Genomic DNA, 15,875 nt, shown 5'->3' with positions numbered 1-15,875 from the left:
ATGGAAGTACACATCCCACGTAGTTGAAGGCATTTTTGGATCTGATTCTGATTCCACGCCACTGCTACACGTGTGGAACTCCATTAATTTAAGCAGAGCTACTTAGGGCTTAAATGAAATCAGACTCACAATTATTCTCTTCTTCATTATTCATCCATCAGTCTCACGCCTAGCCGTACGTCTGAGGTACGCCCAGTAATTAGTACACCTTTCTGCAGCTTATTGCTATATTAACAATTCCCTAAACTATCATGTCCCCTCTAATTTTTCTTGGAAAAAACCCATACCTTTCTCCAAAGGACCAGCACAATGCATTGCTTTTCTTTGCATAAGTGTGGGTTGATCCATCATGTTTGTACTTATTTATCTAGCTTTTAAAACACAGGTTTTATTTAAATATGATAAATTTTTAATGAATTTCTGCATGCCAAGATTTTACTCAGAAAAAAGGTACAGACAAAGCTTACATTAATTAGCCGGGAGAGGGGGGCAATTAAGGAAAATGTTAAGGGACCTAAAGCAACGGCTTGTTTCAGGTGCTGTAGGCTAACCACATCTCGAAGATGTCTGACAGAAATAAATGGGTCAAGTAATAGAGTTGGGGCTGCTCGCAGCAGGTCTGAAACTAGCTCCAAGTGTTTTCTTTTAAAAACACTGCTCACTGAATTTGGAGCCATTACGTATCAGAAAGACAGATGGTCTCACAACTTCTGCCAAGCAAATAGGTCTTATTATGAATAAATCAAACACAGAAATTATGAAAATTCATTTTCTTGTTTATTTTCTGTATATAGAAGCTAAGCTTTGGATATGTTTAGCAAATGAACTCACTTGATTTGCTCTAGCAATTAAACTGGTCGCCATTCATATAAAAATTTGATGTAAAACATTTGATGTAAAATTCAGGACAGGTAAAGCAAGTAGTGCGTTTCAAAAATGTGATGGGGAGTGTGAGCCCAATGGTACTGGCCAGATCACTGCAAATTAAGACCTTTAGGAGGATTATCTTAGGTGTCCTCCCTGTACGTGGCGCACAGTGCTGGAGAAATACTAAGTTCATCCAATGCAAAGTCAACGTCTATCGATGCAAATATCAGGCAGGGTGCGAACTTCCTGCGAACGACTTACTTTGCAGGGACCTGCCTGTATGTATGCTTGACTTCCAGATGAAGGCCAAGGAGCTTATCCTTGAATAAAAGCGGAGAAACCTACTTTGCAATTACCAGAGTGTGCCACTGGGTAGGAACGTGCACAGTTAATGGTTGGCAGCTAACACGCTATAAACTTACAACCAAGTTTATCCCAGTAAACCCATTTTGTTTGCTCATGTGTTGGTACCCTGAGAGGACTCTGAGTGTTTCATACCTAGGGACCCTCTGTTGCATTATAATGGCCAAAGCAGCATTATTACTCTCTGAAGATAGATGTCCTGGAAAGAACAAGCTAGGGGCAGGAAGCAATGGTGCTATTTAACCCGTGTCCCGGCAGAACTGGAAGACTGAAGATGCCTCATCAAAACAAGAGTTAACCTGAGAGAGGATCAAAGCATGGAATTTCTACCTGCTAGTTAAACCTAAAAGCAAGAAGATGCTTCACTTGTACAAAACTTAATGGTGTTTTTTCATAATGTGCCTCTTTTGTGATAGTCCTGCCTGAATTCCCTTGAAACACTGAAATACAACAGCTTTAAATAACAACAGAAACCCCCTAATAAAGAATGAAATCTTTCACAGTCTGAGCAAATCCAAGCAGATAAATTAGCAGCCCCCTAACTGCACTGCTGCTAATGACATGTCTTGTGGCTGATTTTGCGGACTGCAAGGTCAGTGAAGCATCTTACAAATATTTTTTAATTGGCCAGCTTGTTAACATACGTAGCAAAGCAGCGAGGGAGGGGAGGGACCCTCTGACACTGGTGCCCCCTCATTCCGAGATAGATGGTCCCTACAGCTAATGGATGAATCACACTGGCAAGACATCGTGAGGAAAAACGGCTCTTTGACTCTACCTGTCCTTTGGATAATCAGGGGATTATAGCCTTTGGGCTCATCATTACAGACATCAAGACTCTTTATGTAAAATACGGAAAGATGAGAAGCACACCACTGGGAAGCTGAGATTCATTGCCTTCGAAGGGAGCCTGGTTTGCAAATGATGGAGGGCTGTGGATGGTCTCATTTGTAGTTCTTGCGGGCTGGTCAGGCTCAGCCCTTCTGTATTCCTCCCCATCCACAATTCATTAGCTAGACTGTTCAAATCTGGAGCAGACACAGCATCCTTCAGACTTCTGAGGTTACTCTTGCTGCTCCTGTCCTTCATACTTTCGTTTGTCAGGAAAAGCAGTAACAGGGATTTAATGGAGTTTTGAACACTTTTGTTCAGGGCCCACAACCCTCCTGCTAGTTTCGTCTTTCATCGCACAAGGCTCTTGGAAATAGTTTCTAACGCAGACTACTGTGCTCAACATCTGTCTGGTTGGGAAAGCGTTTCTTGGTGGACTGTCGTACTGCGGTTTTGAAGATCTCTGAAGGAAATGGGGCTTAATTCTCCACTGAGCTACCTGTACACTTCTGTGTGGAAGGGAGTGAACCAGTGGGGAAGATATGCTAATAAATCAGCTAACGAGGGAAAACCGGAGAACACTTCCCCCTTTCCAGACAGCCTACGGCACTCCCCCATGCTTACAGCTCTTCTACGTGGAATATTAGAGAGACCAGAAATGTGCTTGATAGTAATGCTCACTTGTTTGCTACTATGCTTTGTGGCTCTGATAATAGACAGAGATCAATGTCTGCAGACACCCAGCTCTCTGAATGATGAAATCTGCGTGGCAAAGCACATGGTTGGATTTCTGATTTAACAGTTTACTCCTAGCTGCCTGTGAGTCACAGAAGTGCTGCATGCAAAATTGTGAGGCTTTCTTTTAAGTTGCCCCATGCCAAATAAGACAAAGCTAAGTCCTGGTCCCACTCTAACTTTGCCACAGCACTGTAATTTCTTTGTGGTCTTTTTTTTTTAACCTAGAGAAAGTGGGAGAAGGAAAAGGCCCTGGCCATGGGTCAGTGTGACCCCTCGCATCTCATCGCCTTGTTTGACTGCTCTGAGGAGACTGAAAGGCACTCGAACTACAGAGGATGATCCTCCCTGTCCGGCATTGCCCCATCAGGCAGAGACGCAGCCCCTGCTTTTCCGAGCTCCCCTCCAGTCCTCCTGCCTCTCAGTTTGGCATCTGCAGTAAGCTGGGAAATGGTCAGTACTGACACCAGAGAACTTGTACTGGTTTGAAAATATTTGGTCCAACCTGGTACATCTTTATGGGGGAGAGGATCACACAAATGGTGTAACTCAGAGCTACAAATTGGTATGGGGTGGGCAGTACAGAACTACCCACCATTTACCCACTGGGCCTCCTCTTCTCTCTGCTTGAGCTCCCTATGAGCGTATCTGAGAATCTGTCCCACGGTCTTTGGGTTATTAAATGTGCCCTAGCACATATGGGAGACAGCTATGTAAAAATATCCATTTCCTGCATATAAGAATGTGCTCTGATCTTCTATTTTTGCCTGAATTATGCAAAAAAAGAAAAAAAAGGATGAGTGTATGTGACTATTGAAGACTTCACCAGGAGAGAGTAATAGTTTTCACCCAATTAAAAAGAGAGGAAGTGAGAATATCAAGTTTCTTGATATTCATAACAATAATAGCTTTCAGACATATGATGTGATTCTGAACTGAAGGCCAGTTAATTGCAGAGACACTTTCCCTTCCCATTAATCAAAGTCAGCGCAGAACCAATAGAAGAAATAGACTGAAGTTAAACCTGGTCTACGTATATGCTTATATGGCACCAGGAACAGAGTCCTGGTTTTGGGACCCACCGTTGCTGTGCTGTCTTACAGCAGTGCACATGCAGCAGCTTAGGCGGCAAAGTTCCTATTTTGGCTTCACTGATCCCTTAATTGCCTAAACATACAATCCCAATTTGTTTTAATACGTGAAACTGCATTTCGCAGATGCTGCTGATGGGTGAGTCTGTTTCTGTGGGAGATGGGAGCAAAATTCCCACTGACTTCAGCAGGTCCCAGGTTTTCATCCTGTGCTTAAAATGTTCTTTGAGACATTCATTGCTGTGACAGAGCTTGTCTTCTAAAAAAATCCCGTTAGCACAATACTCACAGTGGGTCCCCAATGCAACATTTCTAGCAAGGGTCATTTAACCTGGCATTTATAGTTAAATTATGAGGAACATAGCGGTAATCACCCCACGTTTAGAAAACTTCCATAAAACTGGATGATTTGTCCATCTGTCGTTAAGTGAAGCCTGTGAGGTACTGAACTGCACTTGCCATTATTTCTGAGCTTTGGTGGACATAAGGGGTAGTACAAAGCAGATACCGTACTTGGTGAATTAAAAGCAGATACTGTACTTAGTGAATTCTAGCTCTGAGTGGGAGGTATCAAAGGCAGAAGAAGAGTAGGCTCAGTCAGCTTCACCCTAAAGGCTTAAACTGGTCCAGTGAAGAATAAATTCAGACACCCCCCAGGTGTGAACAAATGAACATCAGCAAAGGTTTGGGGGGTTTTAACACGACAAAGAAATTAATCTCTTGTGCTCTGTATCCAGGCAGGGGTAGGGTCAGGAAAACAGGGAGCGAATGAAAGAGATGAGCACTGCCTGAAGGAGGGCTGTTGGCTAAGGAAGAGCTGGACAGACAAGATACTGAGCATGAGTGATGCCAACATGAAGCAAGCAGTGACTGGATGGAAGCTAATGAACTGGAGAGACATAATCATTGGCAAGTCTGAACTTGAACACTTCTCTACTACAGCTGCTCAACCTGAGGACTCAGTCGATAAAGTATTAAAATGCTACTGTAAATGACCCAAATTCTTCTCTTCCTCCTAAGGTTGAACTATTTCTCCCTTTTCTGCCAGAGAGCTCTTAAGTCTTTCTTGACATAGGTTACTCAAGAGGCTTTCAGAGGGCAACATCCTCATTCAGATGAGCTGGTTTCCACATGTCCAGATTCCTGGACCCTGGAGCTGATTTTAAGTTGCCGACCCTATCAACGGCTACACAAGAGAGGATGCTTCGCTCTGCCCTTCCCAGCAGTAACGCACCTGTACGCTGGAGTCCTGGACCAGGCAGAGCTGCTCCTGTATCTTCTGGAGCTCCTCCTGCTGCCATCGGATGTTGGCCTGCAGGATCCGGGTCCGCTGCTCTAGCTGGTCCTTGATGGTCTGGAACATGCTGAACTGTGCCGAGAACTGAAAAAACAGAGGGAAAAATAAGTCATTATAATACAAACAGGCCTCAATAGAACATTGTTCTGTAAGAAGTTATTGGTTTCTTGATTATAAAGCACAGCCAAAGGAATAAAAGATGTGTTTGTAATATACTAACATCTAGGCAGAGATAAATCTTGTCTATTTTCAATTTTATGCACATATATTAAATTGCCTCAGTTAGAGTGATCTGCTTACAACTGACCCTGTTCTGTTAGGGAATTATCAGAAGGGCTGTGTTTGAGACTATGCTACTTTAAAATATCAAGAGCATCTTAATTGGATGGCAAATGAGTGCATTATTTTTATTAGCCTGTAGTTTGGAGCCCTTAGCGTAGCATAACTGAATATTCTGGACGTGTTTTACTAACGCTTTCCTTTTTCCACACAGAAACAACAGTGCTGCAATGGCTTTTTCTGCTGATGACTTTCTGTAGCATCACGCGACAGCTGACCACAATAAACATTTTCTAGATTTCTACAGCTGAACAGTAGTCAAGCTACAAGGAATACTCATTAAGTTATTTTTATACATGCTGTAAAATGAATAGCTGAGCTCAGTGGGAAAAAGGCTGTTCTAAATAATAATATAAAATGGAGATCACTAATCAGGGTCAAGAAGAAAGTGCAACCTCAGTAGCAGCAATACCTGGCACAAAGTGGAATCATTCAAGAAGTGTGGAGGGGACTAACACAGCAATAAATTCCCAGTTTTAGTTGGTGTTCTTGGGTATGATTCAAAGTCCACCAAAGTTAATTATTACTTTAATAGGCTTTGGAATAGTTGCTTTGCATGAGCTCATATTCCAAAAGTAAAAAACAGTCTTTGGAAAAAAAACCACTAAAAAAAAAATCTGCAAGCTTTTCTGTAATCAAGGCATCCAAGGCCTCTCTGAAAACATGTGGTGCTGTGAGTGTCCAGGCAAAAGAAAAAAAAAAATTGCTGTGACTTGAAAATGGTGCCCTGTTCCTGTGGTTGTTCCAGTGGCTCTGTGCTAGTGGGTGAACTGACGCACGCTGCTGCAGCCTCCCTGCTCCATGGAGATACACTCGCTTACACCATTTCTGCCTTTTTAATAGGAAAACAAAAATGGTAACAAAAAGGGAATTAAGGAGAGCTGTGGTGCTAGCAACACTGCACAGTTAAATGAAATTTCTGGCTACTTAGAGAAATCGAAATGTGACTTGTATCAGCTAACTGCTTTGCCTTAAACCAGCTAAGTATGCGAAATAATACCTTCCCATTCCCTCCAGTAAAGCTGAAATCTCCATGTAAACGCCCTTTGGGTGAGAAAACAGGAGAACTTCAGAGGGTTTCTTTCTATTTACCAGGTGGAGGGTGGCTTTCCTGCACAATCTGAGAGGTCACCCACCACTCAAAGAGTTTGTTCATGTGGCAAGGTGGAGGGGAGTTTCGTGGCCAGCCCTGCTCAGGCGGAAGGAGGGCTGCTAGGGTTGTCTGTGCAGTTGCTGCTGGCAGAGGATCTCAGAACCCACTTTGGCGGCAGAGGTGGCCGCAAGCGCTGGCAGCTTGCACTGCTTGCCCAAGGAGATAATGTGAGCGCTTGGCCTCCAGTGTCCACGGCGCTTTTGCCTTCAAACAGCAGCTCTGTCATCTGCAACCCGCTCCTTCCCCAGAGCAGAAAAATGGTGTCAAAGCTCCCCAAGGGAAGTTTGTGTTACTTCTAATTGGTGTTAAAGGGGAGAAGTCGAGCAGGGTCTCTCTCTTTCTAGTCCATGTATAAACTATTAATCTGGGGAATGGATGAGTGGAAACCTCTGATGTTTGGGAACAAGGACAAGTGACTCACAGGAGCATCCAGTGATGATTGTTGTAGCCCGACTCTGTGTTTCTGAAGAGTCCAGGTACCCTGATTTTAGGAGTGGAATGAGGCTATGGCTTGCTTAGATGAGATGCAGCTAAGCCCTGCTTTAACCTGGGTCTGTACAGGATTCTTTAAAAAGCTGAGTCTTGCAATCTAATTCTCTCTCTGAACTCTCTCAGTGAGAACTACTCCAGTCTTTAAAAGGGTCCTTATCAGAAAAGAATTAAAAACAATTTTAGCCAAAAGTTTCATTTAACTGCTTGGCTTGCTGATGGCAGACTTTTCATTAACGTGTGAACTTCTTGAAGACACTTTTGGAAAGGAACCCGATTTTCTTCAATTAAAAAATGTAAGGAATTTTATAACAGATAATTTTATAATCATTTTGTACTTCAATAGGAAACAAAATCCATTTCCAGGCCTCAGTTTTGAATTTGAATTTCCTTTGCAAAGTTGCATGCAAAAATATATTGCTGTTGATTTTAAATTATTATTCCGTAATTTTTTTCAGCACCTTCTTATATTTAGCATATTCATCTACTATTGTCTTTTTGTTCTCTTTTTCATGTGCTTTTTGTATTAATAAACTTAACAACAATTAGCTGGTATACTAGGGTGAAAGCCATTACAGAAGAAGACAAGGAGCTTTCTCTTTTGCTTTTTTCCCTTTCCCACTCTAACCCCCAAATTTGTTGATAACTCTAGCCATGACCCCTGTGATTACAGAGCTTCTATTGTTTTTGTACAAAGACACTAACAGCAATTGACCTGCACCAGAAAGTATTTATCTCAAGATCATTAACTGCTCTACTAATTAGGGGAGAAATCTGTAACTGTATAATAAATTAAGAGCTTAACTCAAAATGTTCCACAGAAAACACTGCATGGCTTTAACTCTGTCATTGGCATCAGATAAAGTTGCTCTTTATCTCACTTGGGTATTTACAAATGTCTGCAGGATCCTCAGAAAAGTGCATGTTATACACAGAAAAGTGCCAGCTTTCCAGATACAGCGAAACATGGAAGACTAAACCTGTGAGATATCTATAATTGCACCAGTGTAATCAAGGTTTGTTAACTCAGACAAAAAACACCCCCACAGCAGTAATTTTAGTCTGGATTCTTAAAAAAAACCCCAAGTGATGCTTTTGGGGCTGCAGCCAGGGGAGGAGACCTATGGCCTGTGTCTGCCGGGATGGTCCCCCATTTCAGATATGGTGAACAAAAAGATGCACACCTCAAAGACATTCTGTTCCTACAAGTTTCATGACAATAGGTAGCTGGGTAAAGAAAAGAGACCCTATTTATTTTTTAGCTTGGTTTCCCTTGAACCTTTCATTTCTGCCTATCTTCTGACTTTCCATCCTTCTGGCCAAAGCTAGAGACACGCAACAGAGTTGTGAAAGTCTCAAAAATACCAAGTTGCTGCAATTTCCTGCAAGCTTTAACTCAGCAAAGGAGAGAGGGATCCACTCATCCCTTCCTCCTGCAGGAAAGTCTGGGTCTGTGCACCAGCCTTGCAAGGCACAGCCCCTGGAAACCCGGGTTTCATTAGTTTTGCAGCTCACCTAACAACTTGTTTGTTCCTTCTGTCTTCAGAATAACACCTGCGCCATCCCAAATGGATTATTAGTGCTAATTATTATTCAGTCATCAACATCCGCTGTGTTGTAGGGGATTTTAATTTATTACAATGAGGAAGACAAACAAACAAATATTCTAATGGGGAGCACTTGGTTTGAAGTAAACCATTTACATTCAGGCGACATCTAGTACTGTGCTGTCTGTTCATTCAGACAAGCAAGGCAGAAGCTAAAACCACATTTCGTCGGAGACAAAACCATCGCAGCCTTTGCTCGAAATAAAACTAATCAAAGTTCAAGCAGATGGTGCCTGAGGCGGGAGCTAGCTGCTCGCTGCAGATGCGGTCATGGCCGCTTAAAATGTCCTTCCCCCCTGCTGCTGCCCCGTAGCCGAGTGTTAGCCGCAAGGACACCCGTCAGAGTGCCGGGGCCCTGCGTGGCCAGGCTCGGCACGCTGCCTTTCAGCTCCTGCCATCAGTCACCTTCAGCTGAGGGCAAGCGGCAGAAAGGCAGCGGGGAGCAACCTGCACAGCTACTCCTCGTGGGCTGGCAGCAGAGTGCCCAGCCAAGCTGTTTCTAAAAGCGATGAGCTTGTGTTCTGCTGCTAAACTGCTGCGAAACGGTCAACTAGGAAACTGAGGAAACGTTCGTGGGGGGAAGCAGGCGGGCGTACCTGGCTTTCGTCACTCATTCGCTTAGCGCCGCAGGCACCTTGTCTTTGATATAATGGATTATCTTGCTGTAGGCTGATGTGTTTATTATTTTAAGGTAGGAGGTAAGCAGTTGAAGAAAGCCTTAATAGTTTATGAAAATCACCCAAGTCTATGGAGGATTGCTCCCTTTACCAGGAGTATCGCTATGGGGTGTGAGCCTCAGCAACCTGAGCTGCAATGTCCTGGTGCTATTTCCCTGCTCCACATCAAGGGAAGCTCCACCTTGAGCTTCGCCAGGAGCATTGCTGTGACTTTGCTGCCAGTCGGGAAGAGGGCTGCCTGTGTAGACAGACTGGAGTCAACCCTCTTCCTTTCACCAAGATTTAGCCAGCCCAAAGAGGCTTAACCAGTGGCCATGCGACTGGACAGCGCTCTGATTTGGCAGAGAAGAAACGGATCTGGCGTGCCAGTAAGAGCGTTTCACTGGGAAGGGGTGAGGCAGCGAGGCTCTCGGTAAACAACTGGAAAGCATCTCTTCACAAAGAGCTTTGATGGAGAAGAAAGGGAGGTAGAAAAAAGTCAAACAAAACATGCATGGGTTTATAATAAATAAACTAAATTATGTTTGGAAGTGCATTAATGAATAACGGGGAGAAATATCTGTAACAGAAAATGAATGCTCAGAGCAGATAATTGATATGCTGTTTCTTCTCTGCATGCTGCTGCGGAGTCGTGAAAAGAATATTAAACACAGAAGATAAATGAGAATTTGTTATTTTAAAGCAGGGATCCTCAGGACTTTCTATGTTTTATATGCTACAGGAAGAAACTCTGGGATGTTGTGAGGGAGTACAGGGTACCAATAGTAGAAGCAGCCTAGGTCCAGGACTACTCTGTCATTTCTAAAATCAGCAGATGATGGGGTGTATCATCACAGCATGACCACAGGAGAGAAACAACGTGATGGGAACATGGTACTCAAATTTGTTCCTTCAAAATCCACTGCAAATGAAACACTGAGGTGTCTTTTGGGGCCATCACCCAGTTTTGAGATATGGATTAATAGATTTCACTGGAGGCATTTGTCTCTAGCAGCACCCTCACCGTTACTGGCACACTCACAAAAAGGGTTTTGATGAACTTTTGTGTCCCTTACTGCTGGTTAGTTCTGCATCAGCATAGACAAACAGGTGTTTTTAGGAGGACTGGGTCTTTGTTAGTTTTTAGGCTTGTTTTTAATTCTCATTGTGACCTTGATTTTGATGGGACCTGATTCTGTAGAAGCAAAGTTGAAAACTCTTTTCCAGCTGTTTTTGTCCTCCTGTGAAATACATGTGTGTGTGCACCTGAACCTACATGTACCTGGGCTTCTGCTCTGAATGCCTGTATGCAGTTACGTGTTTAAGCACACAAGTGTACAATTCAGATTACTTTCCCACGATATTTTAAGCATTTGAGAGCTGCTAGATTTGGAGATATTAGCTACTAAGGAGATAACCTAAAAGTCCCAAAAGACCTGGACCCTATTAATTCATTTATTTACTAGACGAAAGGAGAAAACTACAGAAGATAGGCAAGTGACCTATTCCACTTCCAAATCCCCAACTAACCTGTGCCAGAGGTGCAGGCTGATTTTGCAGAGTTGCTTGAGGCAGCAACTGCTGTGGGAGAAGCTCACATGGAGGCTGAGAAGGCAAAGAAACCTAGGTTAAAAAGAAAACAAAACTTTCTAAGTTTGGCCCCTTTAAATTTTAGGTTTCTTCTAATGCCATGGCTTTTGTGTAAGTTGTTTTTATTTGCTAAGCTGCGTATGTGGCACATGCTTTATACCATCTGCCTATTTTGATGACTCTTTGTAAAGTTACCTGAAGAGTAGTAGGTTGACTGAGTCTATGCACAGATAAATCCTGCTGCGCGCTCGGTGTTCTTGGCAAGGGGGTGTTAGACTCGGCAATCAGCTTTGTTGGTGTAGCTGCAAGAAAAGTACTGGTGAGTCCTTACACGCTGGAAATCATCCCCATTTGAAGTGGGAATTACAATGAGACCTAGATAGAAATGATTACGGCCTGGCTAAATTCCAGTGGGAGTCAAGGCTGTTCTTGTTGACTTCAATGGTAGTAAAATTAAACTGATAGGAGGGCTTGGGCAAAGAGAAAAGTAAATGAGACAGATTATGGTTCTGTGCTCCAATGAATGGAGCAAAAGGACCCAAGACCTGTTCCAAAACAGCTGGAACTCCCTTCACATGGCCCAAATAACTATAAATTTAGGTTAGCTCATTGGCTTTTCTTCCAGACCAGGGAGCAGAAGGAGCGTGTAAGGTGTGCCCAAGTCTTGGCTGGAGCATCCTGAATCTTGGCCAGAAGAGGATCACCCACAGGCTGCTATTACTCCTGTAAGCCTAGAGGGGCCCTGTATTGCTTATACTGATGCCCTCAAATCTGAAGAGAGAAGTCCTCATTTTTGTAACAGATTGAAACAGCACGTCTCATGGCTAGTCCCGCTACCCATTTTCCAGTGTATGGGTGGCTGCACTAGAACCTTCCCTCTTGTACGTTACCATTTCAGATTGTGCACTTCATTGTCAGCGACAAATACATATCATCGATACCTCATAAATAAGTGCTAAATTAGCAGCTGTGGTATATAAACACACATTCTGTAACTTGGCTAAATTAAAAATAATGCAGTAACCCAGGAATACCACTCACATGCTGGGTCTGACTTGGGGGTGTGGGAAGATTTGGGTGAGCTCCTGGATGATACTGAGGGTGTCCGACTAGCGCTGAGGATTGAGGCACCAATATCAAGTGCATTAAAGTGCTGTTCAGGATCCAAGCTGGTGCCACTGTCCTAAAACAAACAAACAAAAAGGGAATAGCTATTGCATCTGTCAGGGTGAAAACATTTTGAAATGCACCTAGTAATGGTTGTGCACCCAGTTCTTTGGCTGGCCTAAAATGACTTGAGCAGAACTAATCCCAGGTAGGCCAGCAGAAGACCTGGGCACAAGTGTCAATGTCCCTTCCAAATAGCATCTAACTAAAGCATTTTACAAAGAGCTATCACTGAGTTGGAAATAAATAGCGAACTACTGCCGTAGTTATTTTGTGCCTTCAGATGTTTTTCTGAATCTTTCTTTTGCGTTCAGTTGGATGTGAGAGCAACTACAACATCTGTGAGACACTCAGCTGTGCACTGAGGAGGAGCTTTTCTTTCATCCCTCAGCAGATCACCAAGATGTAGCCAAGAAGGCTGATTGCCAGAACATGTCCGAATGAATCTTTAAACTGTAGTACCTTGCCAAGGAAAGGTGGGGATATCTCACATTGCCCCTGTCCATGTTCCACTTGATTTGTGGCTGTTACTGATCTCCAGGTTTATCCTTTCATGAGCTTATCCAATTTACTTTAAAATTATTCAAGTGAGCAGTGAATTCTGAAGTTGAGGGAATCCACCCAGAAAGACAATGCCAGAGTCTTCAGTGACATTAACATAGGAACAAGCTGTGATTACACATATTAATGAAGAAACTTTTCTCTTTGTACCTTTAGTGCTGAGGACACAACCTCTGAGGACACTTCTTCCAAGCCCATCTCCTGTCTCCTCTCCACCCGAACATCTGCATAACTGAATGTAAAATGTAATTGTATGTATCGACATGGTATTGTTATATTTCATAAAATGTGCTTTAAGCAAATAGAGGAGCAAATTATTGTAACATTTTACAGGTTAAATGCACAGCTGAAAAATCGCTTAAGTCAGATGCTACTGAATCACATTTGAGAGACTTTTAATTTTCAGGTTTTGCTCTGTTCCTGTCTTCTTGAAGTCAAGAGGTATATTAAAGAAGTATATATAAAGGTCAAGTTCACAGCCTACAACCACTGTATAACTTCACTGGAAAGCTTCCACACATCTCTTTGAAAAACAATGTAAGAATTGGAGCTTAACTAAGTATTAGAATAGTTAAGGGATCTGTCTGTTCCCTACTTCTGCACAAAGTGGAAAAATGCAACAGTTAATCTGTCCCTAAACTCCCGATTGACAAATCAAGCTTAGGATAAAGTAAGGTTTACTCTGATCATTTTTCTATAATGAACATATATCCTTCAGAGACTTCAGTCTTTTTTTTTGTTACATAAAAGACATCATTTTTCTGAGAGACAATTTTGGCAATCATGAGGATGCCCTTATCTTACTGTCTTTTATGTCCCCGCTGGTTGATAGGATTTTTCCATACCTTACCACCATGTGTGTGCACACAATGAACTCTGGCTTGGAGTTCCACTGGTGGTAGGTGATATAGTAATGGGTCTGGAGCCAGATCCACTGCTGTCCTTTGGTCAGAAACCGATAGCAGCACGACTTCCCCTTGCCAAACTGCATCACTGTCAGCAGAAAATACACACAGCTTGTAGCACAATTTGTGATGTGAAAATGACATGAAATGTGAAAAGTGTGACAAAAGTACTATGGCCCCATTGATTCCCAAGGAAGACAGGAGTCTGAGAACCTTTCGAGTGAGTGGTCCTCTCAGTCTTACCATAGAGCAAATATCATAAAGATCAGCAGGTACCTTTTCCTGACACTTCAAATGGTACATTCCTTCACAGCACAATTAACCTTAACTTTGGACACTAATGCATTAATGTCTGCTACAACTTAAACATAGATCTTATACTGGTTTATGTGCTGATCACATACTGCTTAATTAGGCATCTGGGATTAATTTCTAAGAGTGATCATCTTAAGTGCTATAGCAGAAAAGTACAGGATAAAAATGCTTGAAAAGATGAGTATTGTGTGCAGATGGATTCAGAATGAAGGGAGTATAGGAGATAAGATTGTGCAAAGACAAAAATCATTTGAAACTGAAAGAAAATTCCCAGACTGAAAAGAATTCAAAGTGCAGTAAATGGGTATATTAAAGGTTTAAAAGATTCACTGGCAAAATTGATCTCTGCTTTTCCCCCCAGTGATTTCAAGGGGTTCCAAAACATGCACATATTTAGCCTTTCTATATTTTAATGTAACATATAAAAACTAATGTTGATGGGGTATTTTTGAGCCACCCAAAGGTGGTAAGCTGAGATGTTCCAGCCAGTTCTGTAAGCAAATATTTGAAAAGCATTGCCTCATTTTCCTTACTTAGTGAGAGTTTTTCAATTAAATCTTAATAGACTATATTTAAATAATCACAGGTAATCCCAAATACATGGTGAACAACATTAGGGTAAATAATCAATAAGAATTTTACAAAATAGGATCTCCTCTGAGATTGCTTGAACTATTCTTCTGCATATTCTTTACTAATAAAGCAGGGGTCTAATCTGGCATATTTTATCCATTCAGTGACCCTTGTTGACTACTTTTGGGGATACAGAAGGTAAAATTGTATTTTTCAGAGCTTGATAAGTCTGGCTCAGATGCCAATCAGCTGCAGTGCTCCCAATCTGCTACAACTCTGCTAAGACATACAGGCGTGAGGCAAGGGTCAAACCTCCCCTTCCAAGTTTAAACCAGTTTTAAGTGAAACTACATTTCCCTGAAAAGAGGTGTCCCAGTGACTCCAGAAGAACCTGGGCTATGTGATACTTACAGTGTTCGTGGCACCTTGCTAGCAGCTCTAGGTCATCTATATGGTAATAGTCGTAGCCAGAAGTACCCAGCACTTCAAAAGGCAAGTATCCTATAATCGGCGGTGCTCTGCGGTTAGGCACAATATGAGTGAATTCATAAACCACGAAAGAAACAGCAGTTCTGCATGTCGACATGGATATGTAAAAAGCCCAGATCTGCTCTCACTCATTGGTGTACGGCTGTCCCCGCAGGGGACCGGACCATGACTTTTCCCCGCCTTGTGCCTGGGATGCCCAGCTGGGCATGGCAGTGCCGGTGGGCACTGTCCCCCAAGGACAAGGTCATGACAACCCCATCTTTCCAGGGAAAATGTGGTTGTGGGAAGCAACTCGGTTTCTCAGGGACCTTCACAGAAGAACCTGCTGCGAGGGAGCCGTTCCCTGACCGTTCCTTGGTGAGGAGCTCTGCTGCGGCTCCTGCAGTCCCCGCACAGGGGAAAATGTGTGGCGAGCTGATAGGAAGCCATCGTCTGTTGGGACGAGGCGGGTAGGTGGGGAGATCGTCTTGTTGCTTCCCTCTGGGGGCCTGCAGAGCTCGTCCGTGGGGTGCTGAGGCAGTTGCTTTGTACCTTTGCCAGCACGGTTGCCTCAGGCCAGCACAGACTTTCCCTCCGTAACTGTGGGAATTGCACACACACAATCAATGGCTGGATTTGGAAAGAATGATTTCCGCAGCTGTATAATAATTAGATGATTTTTGTCCTGTGACAGACTTTGCTCCATTGATAATTTTAAAGGAAACAAGAACAAGCTAATCACAAATTTGGCCTGAGAAACTGAGTAGTTTTGTTTTAAAGACTGATAAAATGCAGGGTAAAATAGTAAGTATCATCTTTTGTAGGAACTTAAGTGGCGACCCTCCTGTTCATGTGATTCAGATGTGAA

General features: G+C 42.9%; 1 protein-coding gene across 2 annotated transcripts in view; it reads right to left on the bottom strand.

The window, feature by feature from the left end:
* Positions 1-15,875, bottom strand: part of NPAS2 (neuronal PAS domain protein 2) — a 108,148-nt gene that overhangs the window by 7,350 nt on the left and 84,923 nt on the right. Inside the window, exons 10-16 of one of the 2 annotated variants that reach the window (XM_069770092.1) lie at positions 14,951-15,057; positions 13,592-13,739; positions 12,897-12,978; positions 12,060-12,201; positions 11,214-11,320; positions 10,959-11,033; positions 5,122-5,268 (exon numbers count right to left, since the gene is read on the bottom strand). In XM_069770092.1, coding sequence (XP_069626193.1) covers positions 5,122-5,268; positions 10,959-11,033; positions 11,214-11,320; positions 12,060-12,201; positions 12,897-12,978; positions 13,592-13,739; positions 14,951-15,057 — 808 coding nt within the window. Of the gene's footprint in view, positions 1-5,121; positions 5,269-10,958; positions 11,052-11,213; positions 11,321-12,059; positions 12,202-12,896; positions 12,979-13,591; positions 13,740-14,950; positions 15,058-15,875 lie in introns of both variants that reach the window. The other variant, XM_069770091.1, reaches the window with a different exon arrangement.

The sequence above is a fragment of the Haliaeetus albicilla genome, chromosome 25, assembly GCF_947461875.1.
Source record: "Haliaeetus albicilla chromosome 25, bHalAlb1.1, whole genome shotgun sequence".
NCBI classification, from domain to species: domain Eukaryota; kingdom Metazoa; phylum Chordata; class Aves; order Accipitriformes; family Accipitridae; genus Haliaeetus; species Haliaeetus albicilla.
Note: the sequence above shows the minus strand (reverse complement) of the source record. Positions and strands in the feature narration are given on the sequence as shown.